The 20,542-nt window shown below is 36.7% G+C and overlaps 4 protein-coding genes across 4 annotated transcripts; all 4 read right to left on the reverse strand.

The window, feature by feature from the left end:
* Positions 1-2,873: 2,873 nt before the first annotated feature.
* On the reverse strand, positions 2,874-3,933 carry LOC132295610 (expansin-A9-like). The gene is made up of 2 exons (XM_059793917.1): positions 3,305-3,933; positions 2,874-3,180 (listed from the first exon to the last, which is right to left on the reverse strand). Exons 1-2 carry the CDS (start codon positions 3,931-3,933, stop codon positions 2,874-2,876), a joined length of 936 nt encoding a protein of 311 aa, XP_059649900.1.
* Positions 3,934-5,514: 1,581 nt separating this feature from the next.
* Positions 5,515-6,342, reverse strand: LOC132295611 (uncharacterized). Its single transcript, XM_059793918.1, has one exon. The coding sequence runs from the start codon at positions 6,340-6,342 to the stop codon at positions 5,515-5,517; it is 828 nt and encodes a 275-aa protein (XP_059649901.1).
* Positions 6,343-7,577: 1,235 nt separating this feature from the next.
* Positions 7,578-8,985, reverse strand: LOC132293368 (expansin-A9-like). The gene is made up of 2 exons (XM_059790820.1): positions 8,229-8,985; positions 7,578-8,083 (listed from the first exon to the last, which is right to left on the reverse strand). Exons 1-2 carry the CDS (start codon positions 8,939-8,941, stop codon positions 7,777-7,779), a joined length of 1,020 nt encoding a protein of 339 aa, XP_059646803.1. The 5' UTR covers positions 8,942-8,985; the 3' UTR covers positions 7,578-7,776.
* Positions 8,986-13,529: 4,544 nt separating this feature from the next.
* Positions 13,530-14,012, reverse strand: LOC132295612 (uncharacterized). Its single transcript, XM_059793919.1, has one exon. It carries the CDS (start codon positions 14,010-14,012, stop codon positions 13,530-13,532), a length of 483 nt encoding a protein of 160 aa, XP_059649902.1.
* Positions 14,013-20,542: the final 6,530 nt, after the last annotated feature.

Below are 20,542 nucleotides of genomic sequence, written 5' to 3' on the forward strand. Positions count from 1 at the left end.
ATGAAGCAATGATTTAACATTTTACAATATTTTCATAAATAATCCTAAAAATGAAAGTGTATAGAATACAATTTACATGTCATTGGCCTCCTGCCTCAACTAATACATGCCAAATACATTGAAAAATGTGTACTTATATTTTATGAATTTTTTTATGAAAAACTCATTTATGGGGAGTCATTTCGGTGCCTTGGGGATGACGTGCATCTTTAGTGGCCATTTAGTTTCTTTCGCTTCCGCATTTCGGATCCATTATCAAGTCATTCTTTCGGTTCATCACAAAAGATACTGGGTTAAAAAAATCCAGGGTCGTTACAGTTCCCATCATTTTTTTTTTTTCGATCAGTAATACTGATGCTTGATACCTCTTCTAACCCTCGACCTTTTTTCTTCTGACTCTCGAGTCTCGATCTGGCATATCAATGTGCTATAGTTTTGGGATGCTCGTTTATCAAACTGGTGTTGTTGAAGAAAAAATTTAATGTTTTTTTTTTCTCCTTATGTTTTCACGAAATAAACAATAAAAAAAAAAAGTTTAATGTTTTAACTATTTATATATTTACTGTATTAATGGTTAATTATCCACTCTAATTGGTATTTTATCTTTGGAATATTATATAGGGTAAACTATTTTAAACCCCCCTTAATTTTCAATCCGTGTTTTTCATTAAACCCCATTTTTCTATTTTTTTTGTCAAAAAATTCCCCTCAACTATTCAAAAGGGTGATTTAACTAACGGAAGTTAGTTCAAAGAAAACTAAAATATAAATTGACTTAAATACCCATTAAAGCCTATTTGAAAATCTACTTTGCTTCTTGTTTTTTTTCACATTAGTCACATGGAAGGAATTTTTTATTTTTTTATAGAAAAAAATGATATTGAAAAAAAAAAAAAAAAAAGAAGAAGAAGAAGAAGAAGAAGAAGAAGAAAACATGATAAATATTAATATAAAAAAGAAAAAAAAATTAGGCATTATTTCTCTTAGTGTCCCTTTAATAAATTTATATAAAATGAAAATCAATAAAAACCAAATAAATGAATGCACAATATAATTTTCAAATATATATATAGCAGGTAAATTTTAAGAAAAAAACCTAAATTTATATTGGTCTGAAGGTTGGATGGAAGTGAAAATATAATATAAATAATATTTAATGGTACATATTATATATACCATTATATTATGATACAAATTATATATAATATTATTATGATGGAAGAGTACGTGTTGTTGCAATGGTGGAGATATGCGGCTAAGAGTGATAATAGAGTAGATATATATGTGAGGATATATTAAAATAGGTACAAGGATATTTTGTTTAAAACATATATGAGAAACTAAATATCCAAACATTTCAGTTAACTTTCGTTAGTTAAATGGCCCCTCTTGAATAGTTGAGGGGGTCTATTGACAAAAAAAAAAAAAAATAGAAAATGGGGGTTCAGTGAAAAACACATATAGAAAAGAGAGGTTTAATATAGTTTACCCTATTATATATGGTATCATTATATTAATTAGTTGTTATTTTTTGATATTTTTAATTTTCTCTTTAGGCCCAGTTTGGTGCGATGGAAATGTGTGGAAAAGAAAAGAAAGGTAATGGAGGGTGATTAAAAAATTGTGTTTGGTATAAATGGTAAGAAGGAAAGAAAAGGAAATGAATGGTTTTGGAATGATAGACCCAAGGCTTAAATAGTAACTTTGTTATTTTCCCAAAAATGGGAGGAAATGGAAGGAAAGAGAAGGAAAGACTAATATAATATTTTTAATACCAAATCTACCCTTAAGAGAAAATTAAAATTACACTTGTTCTAGAGCATGTTTTACCCCTATGTAGTTGTTGCTTCTTCCTAATTGAAAGCAGGAACGCTTCAAGTGATGATGATGAGGAGGTCCACCAATTTCGTGGGGTTGATGATGTGGATGAGGAGAATGATTATGAAACGGGGGGGAGGATGAGGTGTACTTTTGATATACAAAAGAAGTCGAATTAAGGCAAAAATGGTTAAGTTTTGTTTTGGAAAAAATTCCAATTATAACAGTCTTTGCATGATTTAAAGGTTACCTGTGAGGAAATTGAGAAGAGATGGAAGTACTGAAGAAGTGGCATTTGTAATAGTTTAGTTATTAAGGATGATGAATTTCAAATACTTATAGTAAAAAACGGATGATGAATTTCAAATGCTCTATTATGTACATATTTGGTGGTTTGATTTTTCTCCGAAAATGCACAAAATTATCAAAAGACAAAAAATTTCCGATGGGCCGGCTGCATTTTGGTATATAGGTTTTTTGATGGTGGTTTTGGTTAATTTCATCAAGGTACTCAAGTGTTTGGGAAAAAAAAATAATAATAATAAATAAATAAATAAACAAAATAGTTTTCGTATCGTATTTATATTGGGGTATAATGTAGGTCAGTGTGTGAGGTACTGAGGTTAGCCAAGATTCAACTCAAGTTAGGACCCAATTTGAGTTGAGCCAGTATGGCAAAAATTTGAATTTGGGCCGAGTGTACTGAACCTATTTTGAACATCAAAGATGATATAGCAAACAAAGGCATACGAATAATGAATTGTAAAAATCATTGCGTAAAATCATATTGAACAATATTTCTGCATATGCTGCTTTATATTTGTTTATGTGTGTATTGTGTGTGGAACACCCAACAATATAGATATTAATGACCATTTCTATAAGCAAATCTGTAATTTATTGCCTTGCATATTTAAAACAATTACAAAATTATTGTCCTTTCTGCATTATGGTACAACAGCCTTCTACGGCCACCAACGAAACAAGAATTGTGCGAGGGGAAGAATATATAAGAGTAGGTGCACACGTGTGAGTGTATAGAGCTCCTATATTTTTCAATCGAAGTTATGGCCTTCGTATGTCAGACCATATTGCCAGTTCTTGGGTAGTACATCCATATTAGTAATACATTTGCCATCACTGGTTGTGACCTTAAAGCTCAAAGATTGTCCACATAACATTTCATGGGTCTCCCACAACTGGCCCCAGTTTCTCTTCATTGGGTACCAATTTGACTTGTCACCCTTTACTTCAACAGCAGTGACGGCTCCGTCCCCTCCAACGTTCCATACCATCACCAAGTCGAAATAAGGATTTCCAGATACTGTGAATCTAATTCCTCCTTGCTTTTTGCACGGAACCCTGAAAATCAATAAATAAATGAATCTACTTGTAATGTGTTACATGTTTATTACCATGATCTTCTATATAGCTAAATTTGGTTCTATCATGAACAAAGGTTTGAGAATATGCAACATGACTACACCTTCTATATTGAACCGGGATAATGCCAGCCTTATAGTTGGCAATTTGAAGGAAGGCAGGCTGTGCCAAGTCAAAATGCTCGCGGGGTGGATTGCACCATCCTCCAGCGTCAGCTGACTGATAGAAATTTGGTGGGCAGAAGTTGGTGGCTGTAACAATGAGCGGCTGTGCTCCGGCGACGCACCATTCCGGATCATTGACGCATTTGATCTCAAAACAAGCACCGCAGCCCGCTCCTTGGTTGAACAAAGCCGTGCTCAAGGCCGCTGTATTCATGCCATAGCCTTGTTGTCTTAGGTCACCATAACCACAAGCTCCCCCTGAATAAATATCGTGTCCATCATAGAAGGTGGCATGAGCATCCTTCCAAGGGCCAGCATTGGAGTTGGATGGCTGGTTGGGTCCTTTGGTGTCGTGGTGGGGTGGCTTTGTGACATATTTGGGTCCCTTGGTGTCATGACTAGGTTTAATTTTAGGTGCATGCAATGTCTTTGATCTGTGTACGTGATAAATTTTGTTCTTGTCAAAATAAGTCATTTTCTTGGTGTTACGGTCATAATGGTTAGCACCCACCACAACAAGAAGACCTAAAAATGAAGAGAACAAAAGGGCTCGCATATTTGATGCCATTGCTTTGGCAAGTTTTTTGGAATTGGAGGAGACCTTTTGGTTGGTTTGGCTATGATTTGAATTCTTGTGAGGCAATGGGTTGATATAGTACTAAGATTCCTGTTATGTTGGTTAGGGTTTTTGAGGTTAAGTAGAATTGGAGGGATGTAATTTAATTGGGTTCCCAGAATGTGTTGTATTTTCTATTTTTAATTAATTGAGTGTGTTGCTATGTTTTTTTTTTTTTTTTTTTTGGTTTTTTCAATGACCTGAATCTGTCTCAATTTGGCTGGACAGCAACCGTATTTCTTCTTAAGAAGATGCGCTAGAACCGGTTTGGGAATGTGAGAAAGATTTAATTGGTTATTGAAGTTGTTTATGAATGGTTTTCAGTTTGCCTTTCATAGAGAGTTGAACTTATCTTTGATTCCTGAGTTTTAATTTGGGAAGGGACACCAGATGAATTTGGCCAAGAGAGCTGCTCAGCCTCAACCTCACAAGCAAAGATGGCTCTCAAAAGTCTGGCGGTAAAGTCTTCCTCGTTTCTGATAATTGATTCAATTGTTGATTTTTTATTTTTATGCCTATTGTTCAGGTAATTTTTTGAGTTAGACTTCTTCTATTAGTAAGCCCATTGATGTTTATATGGTGGAACCATTATCATTTTATCAAACATTAGGGCTATGTTTGGTATAACAGGAGGGAAAAGAAAAAGCAGGCTGTGTTTGGTATAATAGGAGGGAAAAGAAAAAGAAAGGAATCAAAGAATAATATTATTTATGAGAGAAAATTAAAGAAAGCAAATGATGGTGGTAACCTATCACCGTTTTTAGTTAATTAATGAGGGAGAAAGAAAGGAAATGATTGTTCTAACACCTAATTATGTTTGGGGACGAAAAGAAAGGGAAATTATTTCAATGTATCACCGTATCCTTTCAAACCTTTCACCTTTAAAATACAAATATATAGATAAGAAATGATAAAACAAATATAAAATTTGTGCTTAGACATCAGTCAAGCCAAAGTGACAAATTGAAAAAAAGGAAAAAGAAAAAGAAAAAAAGGGTGAAAATGTATTAAAACACCCATGAACTATGGAATGTAGCAATTAAGCCCATGAACTAGAGAGTGACGTGCAGTAGATATATATGTGAGAGAAGATGTTGCAACGATGTCCTGAACGGCTTGTTTAAGAACACCACCTTCGAAGATGCCAAATTCTTAAAAGTGTTTCTGAATTGATCTCCTCTTTTAATAATTTTCAATTGTTGTTCTGATTATTATTATTATTTTGTGTATAGTAAAAACTTAGTCTTTTAATAAAATACTTTTTGTAGCAATATCAATAAATATTTCAACCTCTCAAATTCCTAATTCGATTACGGTTTCTATTCTAGATCTATATTTTCTTAGGGCAATTCTTATTAAGCAATCATTGGGTAATGTGGGATTGTTTTTATTCTCCACCAAGGAACTTGGGGTTTGAAAGTACCACCAATTGGGGTTATGAGACATGCTTCAATTTCTTATTTTTTTTTTTTTCTTCTTTTTTTTTTTTTTTTTTTTTTTTTTCCAGGCTACAAAAAAACACAGACAGAAAAACTAGAGATCAGCCTCAATGGCTTGAATCAAACCAGGAGGCCAAACATCCCACTGAAGATCACTACACTTAGACCTGAGAGCCCATTTGCCAATGAAGTGAGCGACTCTGTTGCAAATTCTAAGAGTCCAGAGAAGCTTCCAAGAGTACATATGAGGCAACAAACAAGCAATATCCTCTACTATAATAAAGGAGAAACCATCCACCGACTGAAGCTGCATAATGCGCTGATTATCACTTTCAATATCAACATTTGTGTGGCCCCACGAAGATAGAAGTTTCAGACTTTCTCTTAAAGTAAGAGCTTCTGTCACTGCAGGCGATCCCACGTTCTCAAAAAAGAGAGGCGCACCGAACCGGTCTCCCTTTGTCATCCTTGAGAATGGCACCACCCCCGCGAGATGGGAGATGGAATTGAAAGCGGCATCAATGTTTAGCTTTAATCTACCCAAAATAGGGGATTGCCAAGAAGATGGATGGGGGGATGAGAAAGATTGGGGACTGAAAATGGAAGCATCTTGATGGAGGACTGCCCAGAACTCATGGAAGTTGAATAAAGCTCGATCAATGATGTCGTGGGGAGACCATTTTTTGCTATTGAAGTGCCAATCATTTCTCCCTTTCCATAACTGCCACATGATAAACGAGACAAGACTTAGACACCTTTCCAAGGCCTGATGATCGTGCCATAAGTTCAGAAGATATAACCAATTGTGTTGCCATGAACAAGAACTAGAGTCTGGAAAAGTCAACCTGAGAGGACTGCTTTTCCAAACCACTTGGGCAATGGAGCATTTGCAAAGCATATGAGAAATTGTCTCTTCTTCCATCCCACAGACACGACAAATCGCATCGGAGACAATCTCTTTGGACTGGAGGTTCTTCAAAACAGGTAATTGCTCCAAACAACACTGCCATATGAGAAACTTGATCTTTTCTTTGGTTCTGATTTTCCAAATGTCCTTCCACGCGTCATTAAAAGCATGAGGGGTACTATTACTAGGATCAGTGAAAGATACCTGTGATCTGTTTAAAATTTTTAAAGACAAAAAATAGGCACTTCGGACACTAAACTTGCCATTACCAGACGGGGCCCAGATTTTACTGTCAATTCCTCCCCCTTCTCGAAGGGGAATTTGAAGAATTAAATCACTATCCCTTTTATTAAAAATGCTTCTAATCAGATCAGCCTTCCACCGTTTTGAGCCACCATCAATGAAAAAAAAAAAATGCTTCTAATTAACCATTTCTTGAATATTTCCAATCAGGTAAAAGAAAAAAAAAAAATATATATATATATATATATATATATATATATATATATATATTGTATGAAGTTAATAGCATTCTGTATATATATATATATATATATTGTATGAAGTTAATAGCATTCTGTACATATATATATATATATATAATATTAATTTGTAAGCATTACAAACAACTTGTCGTGTATTTCAGTTGGATTTAGAGTGGTGTTCAGAACATCAGATGCATTTCAGCATGAATGAGCTAGAGAAATTTCAAATTTCAAATTAATTTAGGTTGTGTTCGATTGTATAGAATTGAAGTTTTGGAATTGGGAAAAAAAAATTCAATTTTGCCACAAATTCTAATTCCAAATCTCCAATTCCATGCAACAGAATATAGTCAAAGTAAAATTAACTGCTGTTTTCATTTTCCATAATTATCTTTTCAAATAGTTTCACTTTATATATCAATCTCGTATGTTTATTTCTATGATACCCGTGTTAGCCTGCTCATTCAACCTAAAAATCTACGAAAATTATATTAGGAGTTGGGGCCGACTTACAAATCTTTTTCTTAAATAATGTAGGTGAGTGTTTGAGGTTAGCCAAGATTCAACTCACGTTAGGAAAAAAATTGAATTTGGGTTGTGTGTACTGTACCTATTTTGAACTTCAAGGATAATATAGCTTACAAAGGCATAAGAATAATGAATTGATATATTGATTGCGTAAAATCATATTCATATGAATTTCTGCATATGCTGCTTTATATTTGTGTGTGTGTGGAACACCCAACAATATAGATATAATGATCATTTCTATAAGGAAATCTGTAATTTATTGCCTTGCATGAATAAAGCAATTACAAAATTATTGTCCTTTATGCATGCTGTTACAACAGTCTTCTACAGCCTCCAAGCATTAGGGACCAAATGAAACAAGAATTGTGTAAAGGAAAGAATATATAAGAGTTGGTGCACACACAAACACACACACAAATAACTCTTATGTTTTTCATTCGAAGTTGTGGCCTTCGTATGTCAGACCATATTGCCAGTCCTTGGGGAGTACATCCATATTAGTAACACATTTGCCATCACTGGTTGTGACCTTAAAGCTCAAAGATTGTCCGCACAACATTTCGTGGGTCTCCCACAATTGGCCCCAGTTTCTCTTCATTGGGAACCAATTTGACTTGTCACCCTTTACTTCAACACTTGTGACAGATCCGTCCCCTCCAACATTCCATACCAACACCAAATCGAAGTAAGGATTTCCAGATACTGTGAATCTGATTCCTCCCTGCTTTTGGCATGCAACCCTGGAAAATAAATAAATAAAATCAATTTAGTGGTAATGGTGTTAAATATTTATTAACATTGGTCTTCTATATATAGCTAAATTTGGTTCTATGATTCTATCATGAACTAAGGTTTGAGAATGTGAAAATTGATTATTATATATACCTTCGATAATGAACAGGGATAATGCCAGCCTTATACTTGGCAATTTGAAGGAATGCAGGCTGTGCCAAGTCAAAATGCTCACGGGGTGGATTGCACCATCCCCCGGCATCAGCTGACTGATAGAAATTTGGTGGGCAGAAGTTGGTGGCTGAAATAATGAGGGGTTGTGCTCCGGGGACGCACCATTCCGGATCATTGACGCATTTGATCTCGTAACAAGCACCGCAGGCCGCTCCTTGGTTGAACAAAGCCGTGCTCAAGGCTGCTGTATTCATGCCATAGCCTTGTTGTCTTAGGTCACCATAACCACAAGCTCCCCCTGAATAAATATCATGTCCATCATAGAATGTGGCATGAGCTTCCTTCCAAGGGCCAGTGCAGGCCTCGTTTTGGTGGCTGGGCTGGGCAGGCTGGTTGGGTTGGCTGGGTTGGTTGGGTTGGTTGGGTTTGTTGGGTTGGCTGGGCTGTTTGGGTCCCTTTTTCTCATGACTTTGTTTATCTTTAGGTGCATGCAAGGTCTTGGATCTATGTACTTGATAAACTTTTGTCTTGTCAAAGTAACTCATTTTCTTGGAGGTATGGTGGTTATCATAATGGTGAGTAGCCACCTTGTTGCTATGGTGGCGGTCATCATGGCGACCCTGGTGAGCAACCACCACGACAAGAAGACCTAGCAATGAAGAGACCAAAAGGGCTCCCAAATTTGATGCCATCGCTCTGGCAAGTTATTTGGAATGGGAGGAGACCTTCTGGTTGGTTTGGCTATGATTTGAATTGTTGTGAGGCAATGGGGTTTATATACTACTACATTTCTGTTATGTTGGTTACTTGTTTTTAGGTCAAGTAGAATTGTAGGGATGTAAATTAATTGGTCTCCCATAATTTGTTGGTATTTCCTATTTTTAATTAATTGGATGTGGTGGTTGTTCTGCTTCTTTTCAAACATTTTGACTTGAATCTGTCTCAGCTTAAACTACACAACTACCTACCGTATTTCTCTCCATCTTCTCTAAAAATATCCCCCTAATTTTTGCAAATTGCTATTTTTGGGATGACAGTTGAGTATGAGAGTGTTTTTGTGCCACAAAGTAGAACAAAAATATCATGTTTTTGTGCCACAATATACATATATGATTCAACGTCACGTATAGTTTCCCCCTCCACATTTCTAGTGCAAAGTTCACAAATACATGATATAGAATTCATGCATGCATCAAAAGGGCAGTGTTATAAACATATCCACAAGTTATAAAAAATAATCATTTGAATTAAAAAGGAACAATAATATTATATGATAACTAGCAGTATCCTGCAGTTGTATCAGAAATTATCCCTTAAACAAATGTCCAACTATTCATAATATATATCAACTTTATTTTTTTTAATGATAAAAAATTCCAATTTTATCAAGTACAAATGTAACTACCCTTTTACACTTTTCAGAGACTTCCCATGGGATCTCTATCCTGATACTATTTCAGGTTAAGCACGTTTGGTAATACTGGTGCCACCTGCACACTCTTACACACACCCGCCCACAAAATCACCACAACAAATTATAGTTTGATCACTTTTTTAATGATAAATCTTACATATAAATAAAATACAAGTAACATGTGTGAAGTAAGCAAGTACAATATTTTATTTTCAAGCAAAATCATAATTTGGTTTTGGAAGAGAGAGAGAGAGAGAGAGAAACTAGCTATACTCTTGGATCAAACCGTTCCAAATGTCATCAAAATCTAATGAAAATAGGCTTTTCAATTCGTTTTCTTTAACCTAAAGAAATTTATTAAAGAGCAATGACATGCAAAGTACACAAATAATAAGTCGTGACCAACCCACAATATTAAAGTAAATGTCTTAGTGATATTATCTTATCAATAAAAAGTAAATGTCTTAGTGATATTATCTTATCAATAAATATATTTTTTTAAACTTCAAATAAACATAGTCTGCCTTGGCAGAAATTCGAGAGATATCCCCTTGACGTCTGGCTTTCGAATCGCATTCACAAATTAATAGTATATTTTATCAATGTTATAGCACCTTCCTCTTTGTTTTATGTTGATAGTTACCTTCCCAGGGGCGGAACCATGTGTGGGCTAACCTGGGCTATAATTCAGGTCCAAAAAAAAAAAAAAAATTAGTACTACTATTTCTTATTAGCCATAGCCCAGCCCAATCAGCCATTACCCAACCCAAGCTGCCCAATTCATTAAAAAACATAAATGATAAATAGAGTCCATGCCAAAAACTGAGCCCAAACAAGGCCAAACCCATTAGGCTAGACCAACCATTATAGATCAACACATGGACGAATTGTAGCTTGAAACAAAGGCATGCTCTAGGAACCCATTTCTAGATTCCTCAAAATGTAAAGATATTTTAGCCCATTTGTCTCCTTCCCAATTCGTTCTCTTTGACACACACTTATCAATGAACCCAAAAACTGTTTTAAGTTTCTTTCATTTTGCTTTTGATTCTTATGGGTTTAGATTCACGGTTAGATTTTATTGCGTTGTCATTCGTTTGCTTATTGGTTCAAAACTTCTTGATGCCGCTCTTGCTTTTGATTCGGTTAATTGATTTGAAGCTTCTAGTTTTGTTTAATGACACCAAAAATAGGCATCTTGAGATAGCCATTGCACTGATGAATTTGAATACGGTGTCCGAGTCTACTCTTAGCGGACATTTGATTTATTAATACATGTCTATTGTACCCAATTCAAATTCACCAGTGCAGACTCGGACACCGTATTGATTCTAGTATTTTACATCAAACTTGAGTCATTAACTGAAATTAGTTGTAATTAGGAATTTTTCATATGCTGCCTCGATTTACCATTATTTAAATGTTCATCGATATTGTTGTTGCTATCATTATCATCTTCTTCGTTTAAATTTTTTTTTTTCCCAATAAATCTTCTGCTTAAAATTTTTTTTTTAGCCCCCCCTTACTTTCCGATCCTGGCTCCGCCCTGCACCTTCCTTTTTTTTTTTTTTTTTTTTATCAATTAATCGTTTTGTTTTTATGTTTTTTACTTCAAAATCTGGGGAAAAAAATCATTTATACCAAATGACTTTTAGTCTAACGTCGTGTTCACTTGCAATTTCTCTCGCCTATGTGGAAGGCCTACCATCTGAAAGTAGAATTTTAGAACTCAAACGTCAAATATGGACTAATCTGGTTGATATTTGGACTCATAATTCAGTGAAAAAGGATCTCCTTAGCATGGGGCTGCTTTGTGTGCTTAAGGTTGTCAATTTAATTAGTCCTGTCAGGTTCCGTTTTATCATTTCATTCCAATTGGGACAATTTTTTTTTTTTTTTTTTTGGAAACAGGAACTCCTTGGGCAGGGCGCTTAGGGATAATTGGGACAATTTAATTAGTCCTAGAACCCGTCCCTATTAATATTAATATATAAATAAATATTCTTTATTAGTTAAAATTTGTTATTATAATTTTAAATTTTAACAATATTTTTGTTATTATTTTGATTATTAAATATTTAACTATACTAATTTTTTTTTATAAAATTTATTTTAAATTCGTTCAACTTTTATTTTTTAAAATTTTGTGTGTTTCTCTTGTGAAAAATAAAAAAATAAAATCATAAAATACAAAAATGAATGGGCTTTAATTATTATTTTAAGGATTCGGTTATTTTAGCGCTCAATTGCTCAACGGCTAACCCTTAAATGCACCCACAATGGACAAGTAATTTTTGCATGATCTGAAGATTGCACTACGATTTACCCATTTTGATTTGGGAGATGAAAGGTAAGTAAATATATAATATACATGCTTGCTCTCTATCGAACTCGTTTGCTTTAATCTGTATCAATTGCATCTCATTATACATTTTTTATTAATCTCCGTCGGATACGAGAGTTATTAGAATATCTTCCGGTTTGAGAACTTTTATGTGATTTTATTATTATTAATTTCTGATATTTTAGCTTATAGGCACTGTCAGTGTCTTCTCTTGTGAATCTGAGAAAAAACCCTTTATGGGGTTCATGTGATTCTGAGATAAATTTATTTTCCTATAATCATTATTGTTATTGCCAATCTTTTATTTATGACCTGGTTAATTTCTTGATGCTTAGCATCTCCAGAAGAAAAACATGCACTTGGATTATAGGGATTTTAGCATTATAATATGACTTTTATGTTTTGAGTAAATTGATTTTTTTGTTTGAGCATTACTTTTTGGGGATTTTAATGGGATTGTTTTGGTAAGATCTAGCTGATGTTTCTATTTGTTTTCATGATTGGATGAATGCTTGATTTGAAGCATGTAAAAATGAAAAAGTATTTTGTCTTATTCAGAAATAGAGAAAGGAAGCGGAGAAGCAAACGTCAATGAATAATTTCCCAAAATGCACTCTGGTCATAGTGGTCGAGTGTAATATCATCAAAATCTGATAAAACTGGTAGTTATATATTTGTATAAATTGGAGAAATAAATTCGTATACAAGTGTAGTTTGATAGGTTTGGTGCTACGCTGCAATTCAAATTGAGGACACAACACACTACACTCACTGAAATATCGATGTAAACACATGCACTAACACATTACTTTAATAATACAACACGCATGCACATATTACACTACATTACTATTAAATCAGGACTACAACACTCAATTATTATCTGAACTTGAACCGTTAGCAGATGATTTACACGGCTACTTGTCAATCCGTGGCTACTGTGTAAATAAACTTTTCCCCAATGGCATCTGGGTGACATTTAGAATAATTGGAAATGACAAACATAGAGACTAGGAGGAATATTATTATTTTAAAACATAATTTAGTTGCATCAAAGCCCTGAATCACATTTAAATTCGTCCACGTAATCTAATCATAAACTTCATGTTTCTGCCAGAAGCTCATGGAAAGTGAACCACTCAAATATGGATTATGGACACCATGCAAAGATTTTTCTTTTTTTTTTTTTCGGAAAATGAAGGCTCATGGAAAGTGAACCACTCAAATATGGATTATGGACACCTATACATTTAGAGATTTTTCTTCTTTGTTTTTTTTTTTTCGGAAAATGAAGCTAATAGATATAAATAAAGGAACCATACAGGAGAGGCCTTCGGCCCAAACAAACCATACATGATGGAAACAGGAGCCCAAAGACTCAAACAATTACACAGGCCAGGACCCAAACTTAATGAAAACAACAAAACCAACAATTAACGGCTAATTAGCCGTTAATGGTGGATCTGACACAAATCCGGTGAACTAGCTATTGCAACGATCGAAGCACAACGGCTTCAAATCTTCAGTCAGGTGGACACGGCGGTGGCCGGCAACAAGACAGTGGAAGATCCCAGTCCTTGAGAGTGTGATGTGCAGTAATGGAATCCCTGAAGATCCCTAATTTCATGATAGAGGTGATGCTATTGGAGATCCTTGCCCGAATTGAGTTTTGTGATAGCTTCGATCCACAGAAGATACGGGCGTTTCTCTCCTCCCAAATGTGGTATACTAGAACTGCGAGGCAAAGCTTTTTAAACAGATTCCATGGTGATGGAGATGACCACTGGATACTGAAGACTGAAGCAATTTCCAGCCATGTCAGAGCTGTAATGGAGCTCTTGCATTTCGCTTTGAAGAAGGTCCAAATTAGAGAAGTAAAATCACATAAGAAGAACAAATAAGAATGAGATTCTGAGCTGACATTACATAGAGCACAGACATTGTCAAATCTAGCCATAAACCTTCTGTCCAAAATGGGAAGGCGACCTTGAACAGCTAGCCACATGATGAATTTCATTCTAGGGATTGCTGAAGATCTCCATACCAAGTTAAACCATGTTACCGATGGAGAAGATGGTGATAAGAGAGCTGCAGTATGCTTATGGCTGAATTTTCCAGATGGTGAGGTTGCCCGAAACAACTTGTCATTCCATGAACTATTTGGAGCATCAAGTGCAAAAAGCTCAGGGATTGCCGAAGAGAGTGATGCAAGGAAATTCCAAGAGTTGTCAGAGATAAAGTGGCTTACTGTGGTTGAAAGGTCAAGACCTGCTGCAGGATTTGAGGAAGGAATCTAATACTAAGTGGTCCAGTAGGAAGCCAATTATCATACTAGAAACATGTGGACATGCCATTTCCAATATGGTGCTTGATGAAGTTTCTAGCATGATGCCTCTGTTGAAAAAGTTTCCTCTAGCTCCAAAAACAAGATTGTGGAATATCACCAACAAGCCTGTGGTCTAGTGGTATAAGGTTCCTACTTCCTAAAGGGAGGTCAGGAGTTCGAACCTCAGTGGAGGCAGTGTGTGTGAGTCCCAACTAGGAAAAAAAAAAGAAAAAAAAAAGAAGAAGATTGTGGAATATCTAAAGCCCACAAGTTTCTGCCTTTAATGAGGTAAGTCTTGCACTATTTAATCCAAACTATATCTGTGTTATCTGTTAGAAGATCCCATATATATCTAATAATTGCAGCTTGGTTAGAAGTAACCAAGTTAGGGATATTTAAACCACCTGCCTCCTTAGGTTTACAAATATCCATCCAAACAATCTTAGCACTTGTGGTCTTCATTTCAATGCTAGACCAAAGGAATGCCATGAGTATTATGTTGATCTCATCAAAAACCCCTTTAGGAAGGATAATTATGCTTGACCAATAGACTTGGGTGGAAACTAGGACTGATTTAATCAATTGTAGTCTCCCTGCATAGGATAATGACCTTGAGGTCCAATGAGTGATCCTGTGGGTGATCTTTTCAATGAGAGGCCTACAATCAGCTGCCCTTAAACATGTTAAGATTAGTGGAACCTCCAAATGTCTAATAGGGAGAGATCCTGTACCAATTCCTAATAGGTTTGAGATGGCTGCTTCTGTAGAGGGGTCTACCCCTGAAAGGAAGATTGAGCTTTTAGATAGATTGATGGAGAGTCCTGACATGGTGCAGAAGTGATCTAAGGCAGATTTTAGGATGGATACGGATGTAATGTCACCATGGCAAAATATGAATAGATCATCTGCAAATAAAAGGTTGGTGATACCCAGCTCCTTACACCTCCAATGATATCTGAATCTTGGGGTTCTAGAGACAATATTCTTAACAACTGAAGTAAAAATATCCATGATAATGACAAATAAAAATGGGGAAATAGGATCGCCTTGTCTTAAGCCTCTCTTTCCTTTGAAAAATACCTTGAATTCTCCATTGACTGCAACAGTGAAGGATGGAGATGTGATGCATGCTTGGATTAGCTTGATGAACCTTGGAGGGAAGTTGAGATGGGAAAGACAATCCAGTGTAAACTCCCATCTAACTGAGTCAAAAGCCTTTTTAAGATCAATCTTGATAGCACACCTTAGAGCAGGGGTGTCTCTGTGATAACCTCTCAATAGCTCATGAGTGAGTAAGACTGAATCAGTAATTTTCCTGCTTAGAACAAAGGCTATTTGGGTGTGATCAATGATGTGAGGGAGAGCGTAGCTTGTTAGTTAAAAGCTTTGAGATACATTTGTAGATAGTGTTGCAACATGAAATAAGTCTGTAATCATTGATGGTAGAGGGGTTTTAACACTTTGGGACAAGTGAAATGTATGTAGAGTTGGTTTTACCTAACAACTTACCATTTTTGAAAAATTCAGAGATGGCTTTAATTGTTAAATTACCCACAATGCTCCATGCTTGGTGGAAGAACATGGCATTGTAGCCATCAGGGCCTGGAGCTTTATCCTTATTTAGAGATAGTATGCAAGATTGTATCTCATGTTGAGATGGGATAACATCCAAAATATAGTGAAGATGTGAAGGCACTGCCTTGGTGATAACTCTTGAGAGTTTAGCTTGAGTATGGGTAGTTAGAGGGCATATTCCAAACAAATTCTGGAAGCGAGATACAATTTCATGAATAATTTCTTCTGCATTATCAAGTAAAAGCCCATCTGCATTGGTTAAGCTACAAATCTTCTTCCTATTAACTCTAGAGGCAATTGATTTGTGGAAGGAGGATGAGTTGTAGTCCCCAAGCCTAAGCCACACCATTCTGGATTTTTGTCTGAGCATACATTCTTGAAGATCTGAAAGTCTTGTGTACTTTTTAGTAAGAGAGAGATCAAGCAGTCTGAGGTGGATATCACTTAGGGAAAGGTCACGATCCTGTTGACATGTATCTAGCTCCATTTTAACTGCCTGTAACTTGGAAGCTACATCTGAGAAGTCCACCTTGCAGTTGGTTTTGAGGATGTGCTTTAGAGATTTCAGTTTTTTAACCACTTAGAACATAGCTGTCCCAGGAATATAATAGTTTCAAGCACTCTGTACTGATGGTAGAAAGAGAGGGTGAGAGCACCAAGCATTGAAGAGCCTGAAAAGTAAACATCTTGTGGGGGAGTTAGTATTAATTGTAACTAGAATGTGGTTGTGATCAGATACTCCAGGGGTGAGAAAAGTGCACTCTGATCTTGGAAATGAGATGTTCCATTGTTTGTTGATGAAGGCCTGTCAAGCTTCTTGGCAATGCAAGCTGAGCCAAAACTTTTGTTGTTCTAGGTGAATAAAATGCCAATAAACCTAAGATCCTTAAGTTCGGCTTATTGTAAGCATTCACAGAAGGCATTAATGGCTGGATTCTATCTAACAGAACCACTATTCTTCTCCCCTGAGTTAGAGATGATATTGAAATCTCCCATAACTAGCCAAGGGGAATTGCAAAAGAGAGTAGAATGGTGGTTGATATCATCCCATAGAGAAAGCCTTTCCACTACAAAGTTAGAAGCATAAATGAAGGAGGAGTAAAAAGTGATATTTTGGTCAATGATAGATATGGAGCAATGGATGGATTGCTTTGTTGTACATACAACGTCAAGATCAATGGTATTGGGATTCCACATAACCTATATTCTACCAAGCTGGGAGAAGGAGTAGTTGTGGACAAGGTGCCAGTAAGATGCAATTCTGTTGTGGATTGTATCCACATTAACTGGGGAGACTTTAGTTTCTATGATAGATAGTATATCTAGTTTCTTCTCAAAGATCATCTTCCTGATCTTAACTTATCTAGAGGGCATGTTTAGCCCCCTAATGTTCCATGCTAGGATGGAGATCATTGAGGAGTGATTGAGAGTAAGGGATCTGGACATCTTTGAATCCCATGGGACTCATAAGATATCAAACCTGGGTTATGGCTTTTGTTTCTTCTTGCTTGAGACTTCATAATTCTGACTGTGGATCTTCTTGGAGTATGACTTGGAGCATTGTGATGATCATGGTCTATTGGGATAGAATGAAACTGTGCAGCTGTAGTAATTGGTGATATGGTGGTTGTGTATCTTCTTGGATCAGGATTGGGAGCACTGTAATGATCTTGGTCTCTTGGGACTGTGTGAACCTTCACAGGTGTGGCTGCTGGTGAAGTTGGGATAGTGGATGAGGATGCAGGGTGATATATGGGGCGATTATGGTTTGAGTAACATAGCTTTTTACAGCATAAAGGTGATGGCTGTGTTCTCAGTGGGACTTTAGGACTTTGAGATCCTAGTCTTTGAGGTGGTTTTGATACATTGCCATTATCTTGTAGTTTGGAGTGGGTAGAGTGGTTTGAGGGTAAAGATGGAGGGGTTGGAGATACATGTGATGGGGAATTTTGTGAGGAATGGTGTGGAGTAATATCATGGTTGGCTTGTAGGAGAGGGGAAAATCGATTGTTGGTGTGAGAATCATTTGCTGGAACCTTATTTCCAGTCTACTTTCTTTTCTTCCTGATAGTAATCCAGTCATTGAGGGGTTTTGGGGGGCTGAACTATTATCCCTTGCAGGGGTATGGTCAGTGACATTCAGTGGGCATGAGAACTCTGTGTGGTTAAGCTTGTTACATCTTTTAAAGATCTTAGGCAGCCATTGGTACTCAATACCAATTCTTTCTATATTATCATCCCCCATTATGAGTTCTACTTCAGTTAAAAGGGGCTGCGAAATGTCAATATCAACACAGATTCTTGCATATTTGAGTTTAGTTCTTCTCTCTGTTGCCTGATCTGCATAAAAGGGGAACCCCTACTGAGCTTGCTATGTGACTGAGACCTGTTGCAGTCCAGTAATGGGCAGGTATGTTGAAAATTTTAACCCAGATTGGGATACATGAGGCTGTGCTGAGGTGTGGTGGTGGCTGAAGGCTCCATTTCTTGAGGGAAAAGGGGTGCCCTGCTATGTTCCAAGGGCCATTTATGAGGACATTTTCAGCTTCATGACTGGTGTGAAACCTAAAAATGTAGGAACCATTGTCTCCAAGGATTGTGTCAGTAAGTCCATAAGAATTCCATATCTTAGCTGTTGAAGACTAAATGACCTTGAAAGGAAGTCTTTTGTGTGTGGAGAGTCCAATTAGATGGGTTTCCTGCTAAAACTTTATGCCTTCCATTGCCACTTCCTTTGAAAGGTTGATAACAGACTTGTTGTGAGAGGAGGAAGGTTTAATGTAATCTAAAACCATCATGTTAGATTGTTGGGAGACCACTTCAGACCATTTCTTGGACTTGGTAAGCTCATTTGACTTGGTAGGTTCATTTGACTTGGTAGGTATAACATTTTCAGTGATGTGATGGGTTAGGTTTGATAGTAGGAGGGGGTTAACATTGTTTGGTGAGTTCTGCTGGAAGTGTAAGGTGTGGTGGGGAAAGCAATCTGTGTTTTTGCCATTTTGGTGTGTAGGGTTGGCAGTATGTTCATGCACTTTATTGACCAATGGACTTATATTTAAATTTGAATTCAAATTCAAATCTGTTTCTGGTACTTTCTGTGCAGGTTGTCCACGTGCTGTGGTGGTGGTGGTGGTGGTAGTGGTGGTGGCAGCAGTGGCTGAAACTGGTGGTGGAGTCCTGGCTTGTTGATACTGATGATGTGTTGCCTTCTCAATTGCTGTTTATGGCCTTACTGTAGTAGGTTCACTTGTTGGTGGTAGCTGAAGGCATTGTTTCAGTTGTTTTTTGACCTCAGCTAATTCATCTCTCAATTCTGAAATTATTTTCTTCTGTTCTTTGTACATATCCTTTGTTTTTCCCAGGTTTTCATCCTTCCACTTGAGCTGTTCTTGTAGTCTTTCAATTTGGTGGCCTGGAGAGCTGTACAAGAGTGGGTTGAAGTTCTTGGGTAGGTAAGGTTTTGGAGAAACTGCTGTCTTGCATTGTGAAAGTTTGTTTGGTGATTTTGGGATGACATTTGTGCCTGAAGTGACTTTGCTTTGGACCCGGACTAGACTTGTTGTAGATGAAAGGAAATGTACATGTGGTTTACCGGAGTGAGATGATAGGATTGGAAGGTGATAGATTTCTGTTAGTGGGATGTTTGCATGTGGCTTAGAGGTGGTTGGAACAATTTTCGTTTGGTATGTCAGTGTTGAGTTTGGCTTGGGGATGAAGGGTGGTTTCAGATGGTTTGGGATGTGATTTTTTAGTGAGGGAGTCTTGGACTGGTTTGCCGTGTTTTCATGTTTATCCTTATAGGAAAGAATTAGTTTTTTAAACATCAATAGCCTTGCTAATGGAAGAAGTCTAACTCACACAATTACCTGAACAATAGACATAAAAAAAATAATAAATAATAAACAAATAAATAAAATAAAATAATAATTCAACAATTATTTGAAACAAGGAAGACTTTACTACCAGACTTTTTGAGAGCGATCTTTGCTTGTGAGGTTGAGGCTGAGCAGGGGCATCTTTGGCCTCACGAGCCGCTCTCTTGGCCAATTTCATCTGGTGTCGCTTCCCTTGTGTATGGGCCAAGTAATTTCCCTCGTTGTTGTGCAATGTTAGACAAAGCTTACACTCAGTAGCTACAAAGACAATCACAACAACATCAATCGACCAGGATATATATATATATATATACACATTCAAGAATACGAATAGAGGGAGGTGACCTTCCGAGATGATTTCTCGTAAAATAGGGATCTTTGGCGAGATCAATGGTTTCGAAAGCAAGTCTCCCCAGCCGCTCACGGCGGTCGATGGCCGCTTTCTGGGCGGATGCGGCGCCTCCGCTACCAGGCTTCGAACCCCAGTCTCTGTCTATCTCTCTCTCTTTCTAACTCCGTGTCTCTGTCTCACACTCTTGGGTCGCTTATTTGCTCGTAAAGACCATATGAAGTATGGTAGGGTTTCAGGGATGTGAATTTAACCCAACCAGTAGGTTACCCTCTTGTTCAAGGTATTGGGTGCACAAGCGCACCATGCTCTCATTTGGCTCGATTGAGCCCCTGCACTGTTCCCGCTCTTAATAAGGCTGAAGACAAATTTAGAAAAATAGTTTTAAATCAGTCAAAACCTAAGTA

This window comes from Cornus florida, unplaced genomic scaffold, assembly GCF_030987335.1.
Source record: "Cornus florida cultivar Cherokee Brave unplaced genomic scaffold, ASM3098733v1 CherokeeBrave_3.0.0_Hap2_Chr02, whole genome shotgun sequence".
NCBI classification, from domain to species: domain Eukaryota; kingdom Viridiplantae; phylum Streptophyta; class Magnoliopsida; order Cornales; family Cornaceae; genus Cornus; species Cornus florida.